The 16,921-nt window shown below is 29.4% G+C and overlaps 1 protein-coding gene across 1 annotated transcript; it reads right to left on the bottom strand.

Annotated features, from left to right (window-relative positions):
* Positions 1 to 4,890: 4,890 nt before the first annotated feature.
* LOC111282514 (indole-3-acetic acid-amido synthetase GH3.6-like) lies at positions 4,891 to 7,176 on the bottom strand. Its single transcript, XM_022870626.2, has 3 exons — positions 6,886 to 7,176; positions 5,867 to 6,795; positions 4,891 to 5,769 (listed from the first exon to the last, which is right to left on the bottom strand). The coding sequence occupies exons 1-3, from the start codon at positions 7,158 to 7,160 to the stop codon at positions 5,183 to 5,185; spliced, it is 1,791 nt and encodes a 596-aa protein (XP_022726361.2). The 5' UTR covers positions 7,161 to 7,176; the 3' UTR covers positions 4,891 to 5,182.
* Positions 7,177 to 16,921: the final 9,745 nt, after the last annotated feature.

The following is a 16,921-nucleotide window of genomic DNA, read 5'->3' as shown; positions in this document are numbered from 1 at the left end:
TCTTGTATGTGAATTATAGTTTGCGAATCTTTATAATAATGAAAAGTCTTACGAACTTGAAGTTCTTTTAAATCTGAAGTTTTTATGAATCTTTAAATATTTGTGAACCTGAAACTCTTGCAAATATGAAATTCTTGTCAATTTGAATTCTTGTGAATCTTTCATTCTTACGAATGTAAAAATTTTTGTGAATTTGAAACATTTGCAAATTGAAAACTTTGTGAATCTGGAACTTTTGTGAAACTTGGAACCTTTACGAATCTTGAACCTTTGAAAATCTTGAAATTTTTGCAAATATTGGATTTTGTTTTTTACAAATCTTAGAATCTTTACGAATCTTGAAATCTCTACAAATCCTAGGATTTTTTACAATCTTAAATTATTTACAAACTTTTAGAATCATTGCAAATCTTTAAAATTCTTGTGAATGTTGAATCTTTATGAGTTTTGGATCATTATGAAATTTTGAATCTTTTTGCGAATCTTCAAGTTTTAAAATCTTTTAATTCTTGTTATGAAGCTTTGCGAACTTTGAAAATTTGTGAATTCTTGAATTTTCAAATTGTGAATCTTTGGATTTTATGTTTTTTTTTTTTAATTTTTTGATTTTTTTTGAACTCGAACAAAAAAAATGTCTTTTGTCTTTAGGCAATTATTGTTTCACAGAAATTGTGTAAAGAGAGGTACATGTAGACACCGCATTTTGTTTGAAATTTTTTTTAAAACTGAAAACGAGCCTTCGATGATTAATTGGGCTTGATTAGGAAGCTTCAACCCTAATAGTAAAAATTTTAATTTTAATTTGATTTATTGATTTGTTTAATTTTACTTTAAAAAAAGTCAAAAAAAGAATCCAAAAGTCCAAAAAAAAAAAGAACGAAATCAGAAATCCTTAAACAAAAAAAATGTCTTTTGTCTTTAGGCAATTATTGTTTCACAGAAATTGTGTAAAAAGAGGTACCTGTAGACACCGCATTTTGTTTGAAAATTTTTTCAAAACTGAAAACGAGCCTTCAATGATTAATTGGGCTTGATTAGGAAGCTTCAGCCCTAATAGTAAAAATTTTAATTTTAATTTGATTTATTGATTTGTTTAATTTTACTTTAAAAAAAGTCAAAAAAAGAATCCAAAAGTCCAAAAAAAAAAAAAGAATGAAATCAGAAATCCTTAAACAAAAATGTGGATTCAGTTTGAATTTGATTTTGGGAATCGATCAAATCAAATCACATGCATGAAATCAAATAAAATCATAATCCCATATTCGATTTACTTTCCAAAATGAAAGGGATTCAATCTCTATAAATGAACAAAATCAAATTGAACACATGAGAGTAACAAAGGTGGAAATTATACAAGAAAATCATAGTTTGAAAATGTATTTTTTCTTGGCAATAGGACTTTTGAAGATTCTTGGGGAATTTGGAAAATTTTGGAAGTTTCTGTTTTTGTCTTTATCTGGGATTTTGGTTTGATTTTTGTTTGGTGATAAGTTCTAATTGATTTCTATTTTTTGGGCTAATTTGGAAATTTCTTTGAAGTTTCTAGAATTGTTTAACTTAGGGTTTGCTTTTGGTTCTGGGAATTCACTATGGGAAATCCCAATTTTTAGGTTTTGGGATTGAATCAAATTTTGGTATTTTTAGATCTATTTAAAACATTGATTTTTAGGTTATTGTTCTTTTAATTTGATTTTGGGAATTTGGCTATAATTTCTAGGCTTGATTCTAATATGGGAAGTTTTAAAAATTTCTTTTAATTTTTTCGATTTAGATTCAAATTTTGGTTTTTTTTTTTTTTTTTGGTTTTGTTGAATTATCTGATCAAATATTTGAGTTTTTTAGTGAGATTCATGATGATCAGAAGAAAAGGCAATGGCCATAATCTGGGTTTATAAGTTGTTCTAGTTTGGCTTGAATTTCTCAATGCCATTTGAATTTTTCGGTGCCAATATCTAGGAATTTGGCCGGTTTTTACAAAAGGTTGAAGTTTTCGATTAAGGTATTTTAGAAAGAAGTAAAAGTGTTTTGGGCTTAGAGAGAAAAATGACCAAAGTATTCTACAGAACAAACCAATTTTTTTGGCTTTTATTCATGATTGAAACGGTGTATTTTTGGCAAAAAGGTTGGCCTGCATGAACCTGGCAACCCGCACTTTAACCCATGCTCTAGATCTGACTTGATCTCAGGTTTTTCTTTTTTTGTTTATTTTTTGCTTTGATTTTTTTGTTTTATTTTTCAATTTTATATTTTTTATATATTATTTTTATATTTTGATATTTATTATAGTTATTTGAATTAATCTGCATGATGATTTTTGTTTATTTTAATTGATTTTTTTTCAAATTAAAAAAAAATGTTTTTAAAAAATGTTTTTTGATCTTACCAAACTAATAGAAGGTTTAAAGAATTTTTTTGCACAAATAATTTTTTAATCCTACCAGCATATTTGAGGATAATTTTTTAATAAAAAATCTTACCAATATATTAGAGGGTATTTTTAAAAATAAATTATTATTTTTTATTAGGTTTTGAATCTTTGATGATATAATTACTAAAAGCGTTGCAAATAGTAATCTTTATGTAAATTATTAGGTGAAAGGATCTTTTTTAAGATTTACCAACATATTGAAGAATTTGGATGAGAATTTTTCAATACTAAGGTTTTAAATCTCATTTTCACAAATGAAAGTTTTTCTACAAGAAAATCAAATGAATATGACAACAAAGCCTCTTTAGAGTGAGACATTTGTCTCCATGAATACTTTTGAGGTGCCAAACTATTAGAGTAATTTTAAGATCAATTTTTGATAATTAAATTATTTGGTAAAATTAGAAAAAAAATTTCATGGCTTGCATAATTTAAAATCAAACTAGTACCATCTTTTGGATAGATTGAATGTGGGTGCTGTAACTATCCTCACGTGTAACCATAATTTCAAATCTAAAATTTGATTTCATAAACTAGAATTTACATTTTAAAGATACTCAAATCAAGTTTGAGACTTCTTTTTAAAGTGAAACTACAAAAAGATACTCCTTTTTAAAATTACAAAAAGACTTCATGGCTTGCATAATTTGAAATCAAACTAGTACCATATTTTGGATGGATTGAATAAGGGTGCTATAACTATCCTCACATGTAACCATATTTTCAAATTTAAAATATGATTTCGTAAACTAGAATCTACATTTTAAACATACTCAAATCAAGTTTGAGACTCCTTTTTAAGGTGAAACAGATTTAGTTAGGTGATCAATCACATCTAAACAAAAAAGATTAGTAACAACTCCTAAGTCTATGTTTAGCAGTAGATCTACAAATCTATATGTTATGACAATTATACTATCCTATTCATCATCCTATGCATGAAATATGACCTTATTATATTAGATTGGTTAGTTGGTGCCAAATTGTCTTTACTTGTGTTAACAATTTTAGTAGAGTTAGGTTGGATATCAAATACAAGGTTAGTATGCCCAAGCTATATGGATACGATGATTAATCATGAACATACATTTTCAAACAAAGAATTTGACTCAACTATCCATAATATTAATTTTGTCGAAATTAGAGGAAGAGGAGGTTGTGCACGTGGCACCTTCTTCTTGCAAAAATAGATTTTTTTATTTTTATTTTTTGTTAAATATATATTTTAAATTTTAAAATTTTCACTTTTTAATTTATTTTAATTGTATTTCTTAACTAGATAAATTTTGTAAAAAAATCAATGAAGGTAGGATGATAAAATAATTTGTATCCGATTAATTTCAATTTGTATCAGTCCAATATAAGTGTTTTTTTAAAAGGAATATGATAACATGTTGAGATTTTTTTAAAAATTGAGATCAATAAAAAATGAAATTAAGGTGTTTTGTCTCATCTTGGGTGTCCACTAAGCTTACAAGAAGTTTAAAAGAAGAGTTTTTTCTACTATAAAAGCAAAAGATGTTTGGTTCGCAATTTTAAAAATTTATAACCTATGTTGAAAGATTTTTTGAAATTTTAGACAAGTTGTAAATAAAAAAAAATCTTAAAAAAGTGTTAATGAATAGTAGTGCTAAAACATAGTAAGAAATATATTTAATGAAATTTTCTTACATTCTTACCTCACCCTTCAATAATTCATAAATATATAGGGAGGATTATATTATTTCGTATTCATCTTTTTTATTTGGTTCAATTTTTTTTATCGATTTTATTTTTATTTTTAATTAACAAAAATATCTCTTTATTATATTCATATTCATTTTTATTTTTAATTAACAAAAATATCTCTTTATTATATTCATATTCATAAATATCTCTTGTGATTTAGTTTAGTAAAATTGAATACTTTATCTTTTTCATTTTTTAAAAAGTTTTTAATATTTTAGAGATTTTTAAATTAAGTTTACGAAATGCTATTTTAATATTATAATATTTTAAAATAGTAGCCAATGAGACTTTGATTTAAAGGCATGTAGGAAGTCTTAATGCCTTGAGGTCTTAAATTCCAATGTCATTATACGTGGGTTCAATTTTTTTCTTTTTTTTTTGTTACATCATGATGGTAAAACCCTAGTACAAGTAAGGGGAAAGGGAAAGTCCTGATTCGAAAATCAGACCCTTGATATCTCCTCAAATGCCTTTAGCCACTAGACCAAAGGCTTATGGACGGTTTAATTGTTTTGTTATATTAGAATTTGCTAATTGTTTATTCCATGATATATTTATGTATATAAAATAGTTTAATATGATTGTAACCTCTAAAAATCTATAAAACAGTGATAATTTTTTTTTTATAAAGTTTTAAAACAGTTATACTTGAAATTGAACTTCTTATAAAAACTCCAATCCAAACAAACTTATATCTAAATTATAGGAGGAGAATATAACATTCCAATGAACTTCATAAGAAAACTCCACCTCTCTTACATTTCTTGTCTGCTTAAGAGCCGCCCACGTTGAGGGCATTTATGGGAAAAAGCAAGTAGTACAACAATTAAACAGGGAACCAGATTTGGCGTGAAAGAAGACATGACATTTATACAATTTCAACCCATTCACACTAAACGCGAAGAGATGAAGTTAAACGTTCTTTCCCTTTTTCAACACAGAAAAATTGTTCAATTAATCCCCACGTGTCCCTGAAACTTACAACATACATAAAAGCTCCTATCACTTTCCCAATGATTAGCTTGTTCAGTTTTGAGTGCTCCATTGCTTGTGGCCCTGAGTCCATCTAGGACATTTTGGACTGAAGTAACTTGAAATAACCCTTGAATTCAGAAGCTCGACGATGGGAACATATTTGACACACCTTGGTGTCTTGTACTGGTTTATGGATGCACCCTGGTTAAGAGCAAAGTCCATGAGCTTGTCAAATGTCCCATTCTCCACTATTTTTATCTCCAGAGGCCCAATGGACTTGTCCCAAACTCGCCCTTGGCGGTAGACGCTGTTGAGTGATTCTTCAACTGTGAAGCAACAATCCTCAAAAACGGATGGAGGAATTAAAGTTGCGTCATTAACTTTGATTTCCCAGTACAGCACATAGTGGCCAGGGATTGATGATGTGTCTGCATAGCTGGTGTATTCTGTCAAAGATGCTTCAAATGGCAAAAGTTCGTTTGCAGCGTTTTGCACTGCATTTTGTAGCTCCACTTCATCGGTTTTATCAGAATCAATGCTAAGAACAACATTTTTCCTGCATATGAAGTTGAATTGTGGGGCCTTGTTCTTGAATCCAGCGACACGAAGTATGTCCCCAACTCGATAACGATAAAGACCTGCAACATAAAAGATTTCACTTTTCAGAAAGGCAAAAAAAGAAACCCATAATGCATTGAATCAAAATGTTTTCAAGGCCTGGTTGATTTTGGTTACCTGCATATGTTGTGACAACAAGCTCATAGTCTTGTCCCAGTTTGACATTGACAAGATCGACAAGTTCTTGTTTTTCATTGTCATTCAGAGATGCGGGTTCAGAGATGGAACCAGTTAACCCATTTTTCCTGTTCACTGGCAAGAACTCGAAATAGGCCATGGTGGGAATGAGGGTGTAAGATACCTTGCTAGGCTTGCTTAGAGGGTTGAGATTAATTCCGAAATAGCACTCGGAAGAAGCGTACATGGTGCAAACAAGAGGAAGGCTATTGCTGTAATAATCTAGTGTAGGAATATACTGAGACATGGTTCCAGTAACTATAACATCTATATATTTAGTGTTAGGCCACAGCCTAGTTATGATCCCTTTCCATGACCCTTTACTACATTCTGCCTCAATAAAATCAGCAAGCTTGTAGTTTGGTTTGAGTATTTTCAAGACAGCTTCTCTTACGGATGCATCAGTGATTTTAGAGTCTACAGTTCCTGTCCGAATATCACTGCAAAGAAGACTCCAATGTTTTTCAAGGAACTGGATTGCTCGAATGAAACCAGAAGCAAAAACTGCACCAACGCGAAGAACTTCTTTGCTTTGACAAAGGCCGCAGAGCAACTGAGAGTACATGCTCTGGTAAGAATCTAGGCAGAGAATGGTTTCATTGGGGCTTGTATAGTTGTTGTACAGATCGCTACGCCTGTCCTTAAAATGTGAGCTTTTGTAATAGCTGGTTAAGACGGGACGAGCCACGAGTCCTCCCTGGGTCTTAGCTTCTGATTTTATAAACAAAAAGTACATTCCTTTCTCTTTGTCCGACCCCGGAACAAATTGGCTCATCACAGGCATCAACAGGCTATAAAGCAGCGATCTCCTCCCCAGCTCCTCTTCTATCGTTGGCATCAATTTCCGTTCTCCAGCAGATGTACCAGAGCTAATATTAAAACACTCCCGTGCAACATTATCATTCTCAAATACATAAAATTTTATAGAAAAAAACGATGAAATTGCATCATGGACTTACCTTGTCAGGAACTCTGATATGGGTTGGGAGCAGAGAATTGCTGAAGTATCACCATTGGCAATACGCTCAATATCTGGCTTTAAATCTTCATATGAAACAACAGGCATCACCTTCTTAAATGTTTCTCTATCTGTACATCCGTTAAGGCCATTTCTTTGCAGGTACTCGGCATTGGCGCTACGAGAGAGAATTTCGGATAGAACTCGCTTCTGCACTTCTTCAGCATTAATAGTAACGTCTTCAATAAATTTTAATGCCTTGTTTCTTCCCTCCATGATGCCACCAACCCCATCGATGCAATGCATACTTGGATAAGATTTTGGAAGCTTCAGGCACGGCTAGCTTTGACAGGTATTAAGCAATACTATTGTGAAGACTGGAAAAAGGGAATATTGATGAAGAACAATATAATACCACTATTAAAATTCTAATTTTGTGTAGCAAATGCATTGAAATCAAGGAGATATATATAGGCCAAATGAAGGTGGTGTAACCCACACATCCATACAAAAAGTTTCAATCCAACAGTAAATTAATGCACTAACCCCAAAAAAGAAAAAGGGCAAAATCGTGAAGAAATAGTAAACGGGTACCAGTAATTATTTTCCTCTTAGACTTTTACAATTACAAAAAACAGTAACCTTGACTTTTCTACGTTGCCAATGAATATTAAACGCGTCAGCTGGCTAATACTCTATGATTATGTGCTAGGGCTTCCAAGGCATTTCGAGGGTGAGAAACCGTAGAAAGATGTGATTGGATGGCAAACTTCGGCAAACTTATTGCTTTAAAGTACCAAAATGGGTACTCAGAGATGCAAAACTGGATACATGCGTGCATGTACAACGGGTGTTGTTAGAAAAACCAGCATCAGTTTCAAGCTTCTGCCTCAAGTAATCTTAAGAGAATCCCTACACGCAGACACTTGAATATCAAGTATTTTCATAGATAAGCATTGTAGAAAAATTTATCTTTTTTGAATTAAATAAATTATCTCCATTTATTCTCTTTTTAGTATTAACTTGAAAATTGATCAAAAGATTGTATTTTTAAATATAGCAAAAATTTTTAATTTACCATATTGTCTGAATCTTTGGGTACACACGACATTCATATAAGAATTCAAAAAATTTTCCAAAATGAATACTGAATACTCCAGTTTTAATCGTCAGAATGTCTACTCAAGCATACCATTTAATGAATGAATTATTACTCAAGTATCTTGAGACTAATATTTCCATTACCGAAAAAAATATAAAAATGACCACAAAAGTTTTTAATCAAAAACAGAAAACCATTTTCATAACGCCTATAAACTCAGGAATTTATTTATTATTTAAGAAAATGTAAACATCCAATTTAGTTTGAGCTCTAAAGTAGTTGAGTTTGATATAAGTCAAAGCTTAGTTGCTTAATTTTTTATTTTTTATTGTTATTTCACTTATTTATCTTTATTATTTAATTTATAATTTTAGCTTATTTACCTTTATTTACTTCTTTATTTTATTTTTTTCTTTATGTTTACTTTTTTTTGCTATTTATTTATTTTTTACTCTTATTTCATTTATCTTTATTATTTATCTTTACTGATTTATCTTTAGTTATTGATTTATCTCTTTTATGGTAAAAAGTAATGTTAAAAAAAAGAATTTTGAAAATCACAAAATGGTGAAAGAGGTTCAGGTGATTGAGTTTGGGAAATAGGGTTTGGGAAATAAAAGAGATTTTATCTTTAGGTGGTAATTCATGTTTTTAAAGTTAAAATTGAGAAGGGATTTTGGATATAAGTTCTAATTCCTTTAGGGATTATTAATTTTTGGTGATAAGTTATAATTTTCAAGAGTTTAATCCTATGCAATTTAGAATACTTAACAAGTCAGAGTAATGTCTCCTATAAATAGAATAGCATTCAATACTAAAAAAAACTAACAATTACATAGAAGCTCAAAAGCAATAAGCAGTGAAGGAAATTTTTTTTTTTTTGTGATAGTGAATTTTTTAGAGTTTGATTGAGAATTTTATTGGAGCTTAGGTTTGATTCGAGAGAATGTCCGAACGATTAGGGTTTAAGGAAAAAGAAAGGGGATCAAAATATGTTAGTTTTTCTTTTCTAAATTATTTTAAAAAAAAAACCCAGTTTTCAATGACTTTTCCAACGAAAAACTCAGCTTTTGATAGGTTTCTTATGAAAAACCCAGAATTTGATTAATTGTTTTACGACTTTTGAAGATTTTGATGGACAGAATCTAGAAAAGAAAAAGAGAGGGGAGAGAGTTCAAGAGAGAGACAGAAGAGAGAGAGAGAAAGAAAATTTGAAGAATAAGAAAAGAAATTGACTTTTATACCAAGCCAAAAACGACAACGTTTTAAAGGTGTTAGTCTATTGTTGACTCATATACTATCTTGTGTGTCGATCCAACCCATAGTGCACCTGACCCATTTTTTAGAATTTGATTCCTTATTGAGTCAATCAAGTTGAGCTGCAATTCAAATCATTGAGCCATCTCTTGAAGTCAAGCTGAACAAAAAATTAGGTATTTAATTTAATTTATGTTGTTTTCTTGTAATTTTACTTATTAAAAAAAGGATTATTTTTAGAAAAATGATTTTGAACAGAAATAAAATGAATTTGCAAAAATTGAAATTTTGAAAATGAATTTTAAATAAATAAAACCTTATATTGAAGGGTTTATGGTTTTTAAAAATCTGAAACTAAGGTTTTATTAACATATTGGAAAATCTTATTAATTTTTGACAAAAATATAAGTTTCAAAAGAAAAAAAATAATTTTCATGAATCTTACTAACATATTTGATGATATTTTTTGATAAAAACTTATACTAATATATTAAAAGATATTTCTATAAATGTATAAATAAATGGGTGCGGGTTTTGATAAAATTGATTTTGAATTTTCGATGATGCAATTACAAATAATGTTACAAATACCAATTTTTATGTAAATTCATAGGTGAGAAGTTTTTTTTTTTTTTTGTAAATTTTACCAATATATCAGAGAATTTATAAAAGATTTTCAATATCAAGATTTCCACAAAAATTTACATTTTTCATAAATAAAGTTTTTTTAAATACTAATAATCCAACGATGAAGTATTTTCAAGCATAACAAATAATCTCCTTTATAGACACCCAATTTTGTTTGAATCGACTCGAATTTGTTCAAGTTTTAAATTTGATTTTAACATTTCAATTTGAGCTAACTTAATTTGATTTAATTAAATTAAACTCATTCAGGTTTGTCCCGGATTAATCATTTTCGAATTGATTTGCATAATTTGAAGTTCAACCTAATTTTCTTTGGGTCATTCAACTTTGTTTGATTTTTATGTTCGATTCAACTAATTTAATTTGGACTAATCTGAGCACAATAGTTGAATTAACGTGTTTCAAGTTTATCTTAGATTAATTATTCTTGAATCATTTTATATGAATTAAAATCTAGTTCGATTTAAAGTTCGAGTCCTAAAGTCCAATTTGGTTCAGACTTTCGTTAAAATTCAATCACTTCGGCTGGAAAGTCCAATAAGAGTCTAAATTGATTTTTTTAAGGCCAAACTTTAAGCTTGGCCCGAATTAAGTTTTAAGCTCAATTTCATTATTATTATTATTATTATTATTATTATTATATTTTAAATAAAAATTAAAAAAAGGAAACAAATAATGGGTAGAAAAAAATATAGGAAGAAGTGATCGACAGCCATTACCAATTCTATTTGGCCATAGCAATTTGTTGGCCACTACCCTTCAACTCTGAAAAGCGGTTAAACTTGGATTGTTGCAATCTCAATCAAGATAAAAATTGATAAGCACTATTTGAAAAGGGGGATTCTAACATTCATTTCACCAACCTCTGAACCAAGCATAAAGGACCCTTGCCAACCCTTCTATAACAAACCCTTAAGCCACTTAAACCCTACTCCAACCCTTCCCAGAAAAATCTAAGCCCTAAAACCTAAAAACAAGAGCCCTTACTAAAAAAAACCAAGCACCATTTCCCCTCCAAACAGCCCCAGCTTTAGCCCTTAGAGAAAAAGCCCCAACAAAAACCCAATATTCCTTCCTCAAGCCCTAGGGGATTTACCTAGCACCCTAAAATAAAAATTTTTCCTCTTTCACCACCAATAGGCACCAAGTCCCAAGTCCCAAGTCAAATCACCCACCTAATCACCAACAACGTCACCACAGGCAAGACACCACCTACGCCAACCCAACCCTTGCTCGTAATAGTAACAGTTCCTATCTTTCATCACCACCCCCGTGACCTAACCAAACCACCAACATAGTGCCATAAATAGCAAAAAAAAAAAAAAACACTTTTAGTAAACACCTATTCGACACCCCTTCACAACTGACCCAGTCATTCCCATTCTTCATAACTCCCCATCACCAAAAGCTTCACTCATAATACCCCCTTTAGCACCCTTAAAAATCCTAAGAGTACCTCTCAGAAAAACCAAAAATATTCCCCACCTCTATCGATCAAAACCTTTTCCAAGCTACCTAAAAAAAACCATAAAAATGAAAAAAAGGCACAAAAGAAGACCTATTTTTTCTCTTTTCAAAAAAAATAAAAAATTACACAAAAAAAAGAGAAGAAAAATCACAATCCTCACTAAATGAGAAACCCTGTAGCAGAAAAAAAAACAGGAATGGTGATGAAAGGGGAAGCCATGATGGTAATAAAAAATGATGGAGAGGAAGGGGACAGGGAATGTGACAATATACTAAAAATGCATCTAGATTGAACGATAGGATGATGTTTTTCGATGGTTTAAAAGTCTCAAATTTTGAACTCAAATCAAGGAAAATCTAGCGGGATTTACAAAAAATGAAAGTCAAAGCTAAGATCAGGAGCCTAAAAAGAGTTTAAGGTGGTTTTTAGGTTATTTTTTATCATCGGTAAGTAACAGCCAGTGGCGATGAGAGTGACGGTCGATTGTTGATAACTAGGTTTGATGTTGCTAATTTTTTAAGTTTGTTTTTAGAGATAAGCTTTCAATGTAGTGAGAGAAAATGCATTGATAAAATGAAGAGATAGGAAAAAATTTGAATTTTAAAGTAATAGGAAAGGCATCAAATGATGTAGTTTTGATAGAGAAAAAATGAGTTGTGAACCTCGACTTAGCCAAACCGGTTCACAATCCAACTTGGGTCTACTCTAAAGCCTTCTGCCCGATCCAGAGAAAGCCTAACCATCATGGATCATTTTTGGGTTATCGATATGGACCTTATCACTTAAGTTGTTTTGCGCTTAAGTTTCTAAGGCTTAATTTGGGTATTTCTCTTTATTTAGTTATGCCTTACATTTATTTATTTTAATGCTTATTAATATGCATTAATAGGAAATAAATTTATTTATAGATAATTATATTATTATATAACTTTTAAAAATTAATAATAAAATAAATTAAATGAAGACTCCGATGATGGGATTTTGAGAAATTTGAGTAGTGATTTTTGAAAATTTTCTTGGTGAGAGAATTTTTTTTAAAATATTACCAAGAAAGTTAGACTGTTTAGAATGATTCTCAATACGAAAAAATTCTTATTGATTTTTCACTTCTAAAAATGAGCCATTTTTTTTTTATATAATGCAATAGCATCACAAATTAATCCATGAATATCATATTAAAAATATAATAATAGCAAATTAAAAATCTTCCAAGATGAGATCCAAAAGAAATCTAGTTGTGATTCGTTAAGAATTTTTAGGTGAAAAAAATTATCTAAAATGCCCCTAATATATTGGAACATTTAGAATAATTTTTTATAAATATTTTTTTATAAATGTTATAAAAATAAATTTTAGAAAATATTATTTGATTTTAAATTATAGATATCATGTTCTACAAACTATTTATTAAATATAAAATATTAAAGATAAATATGAATCATCGAAATTAGGATTGTTTTAGAATTTTGAGAAGTAATTCTTGAGAGATTCTTAGGTGAGAAACTTTCTTTTAATATTACCAAAGTATTGGAATATTTTAAAAAAATTTTCAATAAACATAGTTCTTATTTATTTATTTTTTCAAACCAAGATAAAAATATATATGTTTTTTCTACAATAAAATATTTAAGAAATTTAATTTCAAATATCAAAATTAAGACCTTTGTGTCAAAATTAAAAGATAACGCATAATTAATTGGTGCCATTTTTAATGAGCGTTGTAGGTGTGCTAATCATTCCCTATGTGTAACCAACTTTCAAACCCAAAATATTTTTGCAAACCCAAAAATTATCTTTTAAATAAATTTTAATTAATTTTAAAATTTTATTAAAAGGATAAGTTTTAATAGTTGTCAATCGTACCTAGTAAAAAAAGATTGGTGGTTACTCTTTTTTTTTTAAATCCATCTAGCGAGCCTCAAAATCATTATGATAGCTTAATGACTCCATTGGAGACATCATTTTTTTAAATAATTAGGCCAAAAATTAGTTCTTTATTATCCTTAATTTTGATCGAATATGTTCTTAATTGGTATTTAACTTTAATTTTTTTGATTTTGATTTTGATTTTATTTTTTTAGATAAACAATAGTAATAAAAAATCCTACATGCATTTCATTTTAATTTGTTCATTATTTATTTTATGTATACATTATTCTCAATAAATTGTGGGGCATGTAGGATAGAGATTGTAATGTTATTTTCTCTCACACATAAGAAGAACGTTCTTTTAATAAAATTTCTTTTTGACATATGATTCGATTCGTCTAATACTTATCCAAAATTTACATTTTCAAAAAATATTTAAAAAAGAAGAAGATTTTTTTAGTAAACAAACAAACACAAATGAAATTAAAAAAAAAGGGGCCTTTTTATTAACCAAATAAAAAGCAAAAACATGAAAAAAAAGAAAAGAAAAGAAAAAAAATTTTCTTAAGTGTTGGTAATTTTATATGCTTGTTTTTCATAAAAAATATTTTCTTGAATTATTATTCCTTTAAAAAAAAGAAAAAAAAAGATACAAAAACAAAAATTTGAAAAAAAAAAAAGAGAAGAAGCGAATTGAAAGAGGTTTTCTTAATTTCTTTGTTAGACAAATAAAAAGCAAACACATGAAGAAAATGGAGATTTACCCCTTTTGCTCCAACCTAAATTTTCTTTTTAATTTACAATCAAGTTTGTATTCATTTTGTTTTTATGTTCCCTGTTTAAAAAAAAAAGTTTTAAAACTGATAAAGTTGTTAGTGGGCTTTGCAAAAATGTCTCGATAATGGAACTTGAAATAAAAAGACACATCTAATAAATTTTCTTTAAGGCATATTATTGGTTCATTGTTTATTCAAGATTTGCATTTGTAGGAATTTGCAAAAAGAGAGTTGTGATTGTGAATTTTATCTTTTGTAGTTCATTTAATTCTATTTAAGGTTACTTCCATCATGTTTCGCATTTGAAAATAATAAGATAATACATGTACCTTATTTCATGCACATCATAATAATATGATACATGCATTTCATCTCATTCACATCAATAGATAGTACATGCATTCCATTTCATACACATATTGATATATGATACATGCCTCCTATGCATATCTTAATAGGTAGTGCATGTACTCCATCTCATTACATATTTTAAGGTAGTGTCAATTTGATTAGGTCGACATAACACAAGTATTACATTTCATGTAAATGTATCTCATGCACATGATAGGTTAGTACATTTCATATAAGTAGGTGGTGTTAGTCATAGGAATACATCTCATTACTCGTGTAAGTATGTCATTGCATTTCATGTATATGAATTCAAGAATGGTAAGGTTTTATAGACCATGCATTGTATTTCATATCCCATAATCTCTGCAACGTAACATTACTTTCCTTGCATACGCATTCATGGATGAGAAACTTTTTATCATTTTGGGCCTAAACATGTGAAAATTCATTATCTTAGGCATTTTGATGTTTCATGACATCCTTTAGGCATCATTGTCATATTCATAAACATGCTTTATGTGTCAGATAATTAAGTTAGAAATTATTTTTGTGGCATTCATTTAATAAGGGTAATAATATAGAATTTTTAGTCTAAGTCTCGGAATAAAATATTTGTCTTGGTGGGAATTAGAATGGCGAAAATGAGAGTTCAATTAGAAGTAAGAATTAGTGCATTAGTGTTGAATCAATAGGAATTTTTGGATGAGCTTAGAGAAATGAAATAACAAATTACTTAATTAATAGAAATGGTTAAAAGTAATGGTATATAGTTAAGTTTGTTGCTCCTCAAAGACTGTTATCACTTACAATTCCTTCAAGTTAAAATCATCTAGCTCTTGTTGATTCCAACACTTTTCTCAAGCATATTAAGGCAGTAGATGATTCGAATAGTGACCAAAGTTTGGCCGAGCTTAATAAAGGAATGGTGAATTAGCCACACAAATTACTAAAATCAAAAGTTTGATTTCTAATATGGAGTCACCTAGCTTCAAACAACCTTCACCAATTATCTTGGGTCCATACCCACACTTAAGTCCTTTTCATAACTGCTTTCGACCTCTTTTCCAAATGCCTAGAATTAGGCCCCCAAATTTCATGGAACCTCTGAGAATTCTACTCTTGAATTCATACCTACCACTTCATATTTCATAACCATTTGTTTAGTATGCTATCCCATCACCATTTTTTCAACTCGATTTTTAACCTAGAGTTTCTCAATTCACTTCAACATCAACTATACCATAATTTTTCTAGCAAAGCAATCCAACTATAAAACAAAAAAACTCTCGCACCACCAACACCAAAGGAAAAACCCTTATTGGCCCAATGCCCATATCTTACATAGATTTATACCCATTACTATAAAAAAACTACCTTATTGCCCTTATCCCTATTGAACCCTTCAAATCACTTTATCCCAAATGGTATGACCCCAATGCCTAATGTGAATACCATTTTGGCATTATGAGCCATTCTTTGAAAGATTGCACATATTTGAAATACAAGGTACAAGAATTGATGAAAGTTGGATATTTAAGTTTTGAAGCTAAAGTGACGCCAGTTGTTTACTAGAATCCTTCATCGATCTATGTCAAGATAGTAAGCAGTGCTGTAGACAGTAGTCAAATTGGCCAAAATAATGAATAAAAAGTAGAGCTTTAAAGCAAAGGGTTATCCCTACTAGCAATCATAGTCAATTTCTTTTGAATTTTTTAGATGAAGCAATGGGAGTATGAATAAATCTTGCACTTTATGGCCCTAGTTTTAAAATGGTTCATGATGTATAAACTTGAAACTTTTAGGAATGATTGAAAACCTTTCTTGACTTGAATTTTCTAAAAAGGGACATCTTTGTTTACATTTCTTTTTTTTTTTTTAAATAATAGTATGCCTAAAGAAGCCCGTGAAAAAGAAGGATGGTTGTAAATATGCTTTCATTGAACTTTTGAGGTAAAAGAATATCTTTAAATAATCTGACTTGAATATAGAATGAAATTTGAGCTCATTCTCAATAATAATAAGAATTGACTGTATATCATGTATTTTTGAATTTATTATTTTTCGTGCTAGCTAAGGATAAGGAATGATGATTCTGAGTATGCTTTCATCATACCTTTTAAGCAAAAAGACATGTTTGAAAGTTTTAATAATAGAATTTATGTTACCCATTTATGACTTCTGATAATTAATAAAAGGTTTAAAGATAATGCCTCATAAGAAACAAGATCAGTTAAGTATGCACACTTACAACACTCAAGCTTGTACCAAAATCATGAAAATTGAAAATGCAAGTTGGATGGATAGAATGGAAAGGGCCTAAGAAAAGATTAGGGAAATAATTATAGGAATACAATAGATATGGAAAGACAATTGGCAAAATTAAAACAAATTTTAGCAAGTTTGATAAAAGAAAAAGGGATTGTTGAAACACATGAGGCAAGATAGGAAACGGCTGTTGAGGAATTATTGTATTCACTTGAGTTCAAATATTCATATGTTCAAGATCTTCATATGCCACAAGTACCCCCAGTAGCCTATTTATCTTATATTGACACTTTTACCAAGT

This window comes from Durio zibethinus, chromosome 5 (assembly GCF_047325235.1).
Source record: "Durio zibethinus cultivar Kanyao isolate XHJ-2024 chromosome 5, ASM4732523v1, whole genome shotgun sequence".
Lineage (NCBI taxonomy): Eukaryota > Viridiplantae > Streptophyta > Magnoliopsida > Malvales > Malvaceae > Durio > Durio zibethinus.
Note: the sequence above shows the minus strand (reverse complement) of the source record. Positions and strands in the feature narration are given on the sequence as shown.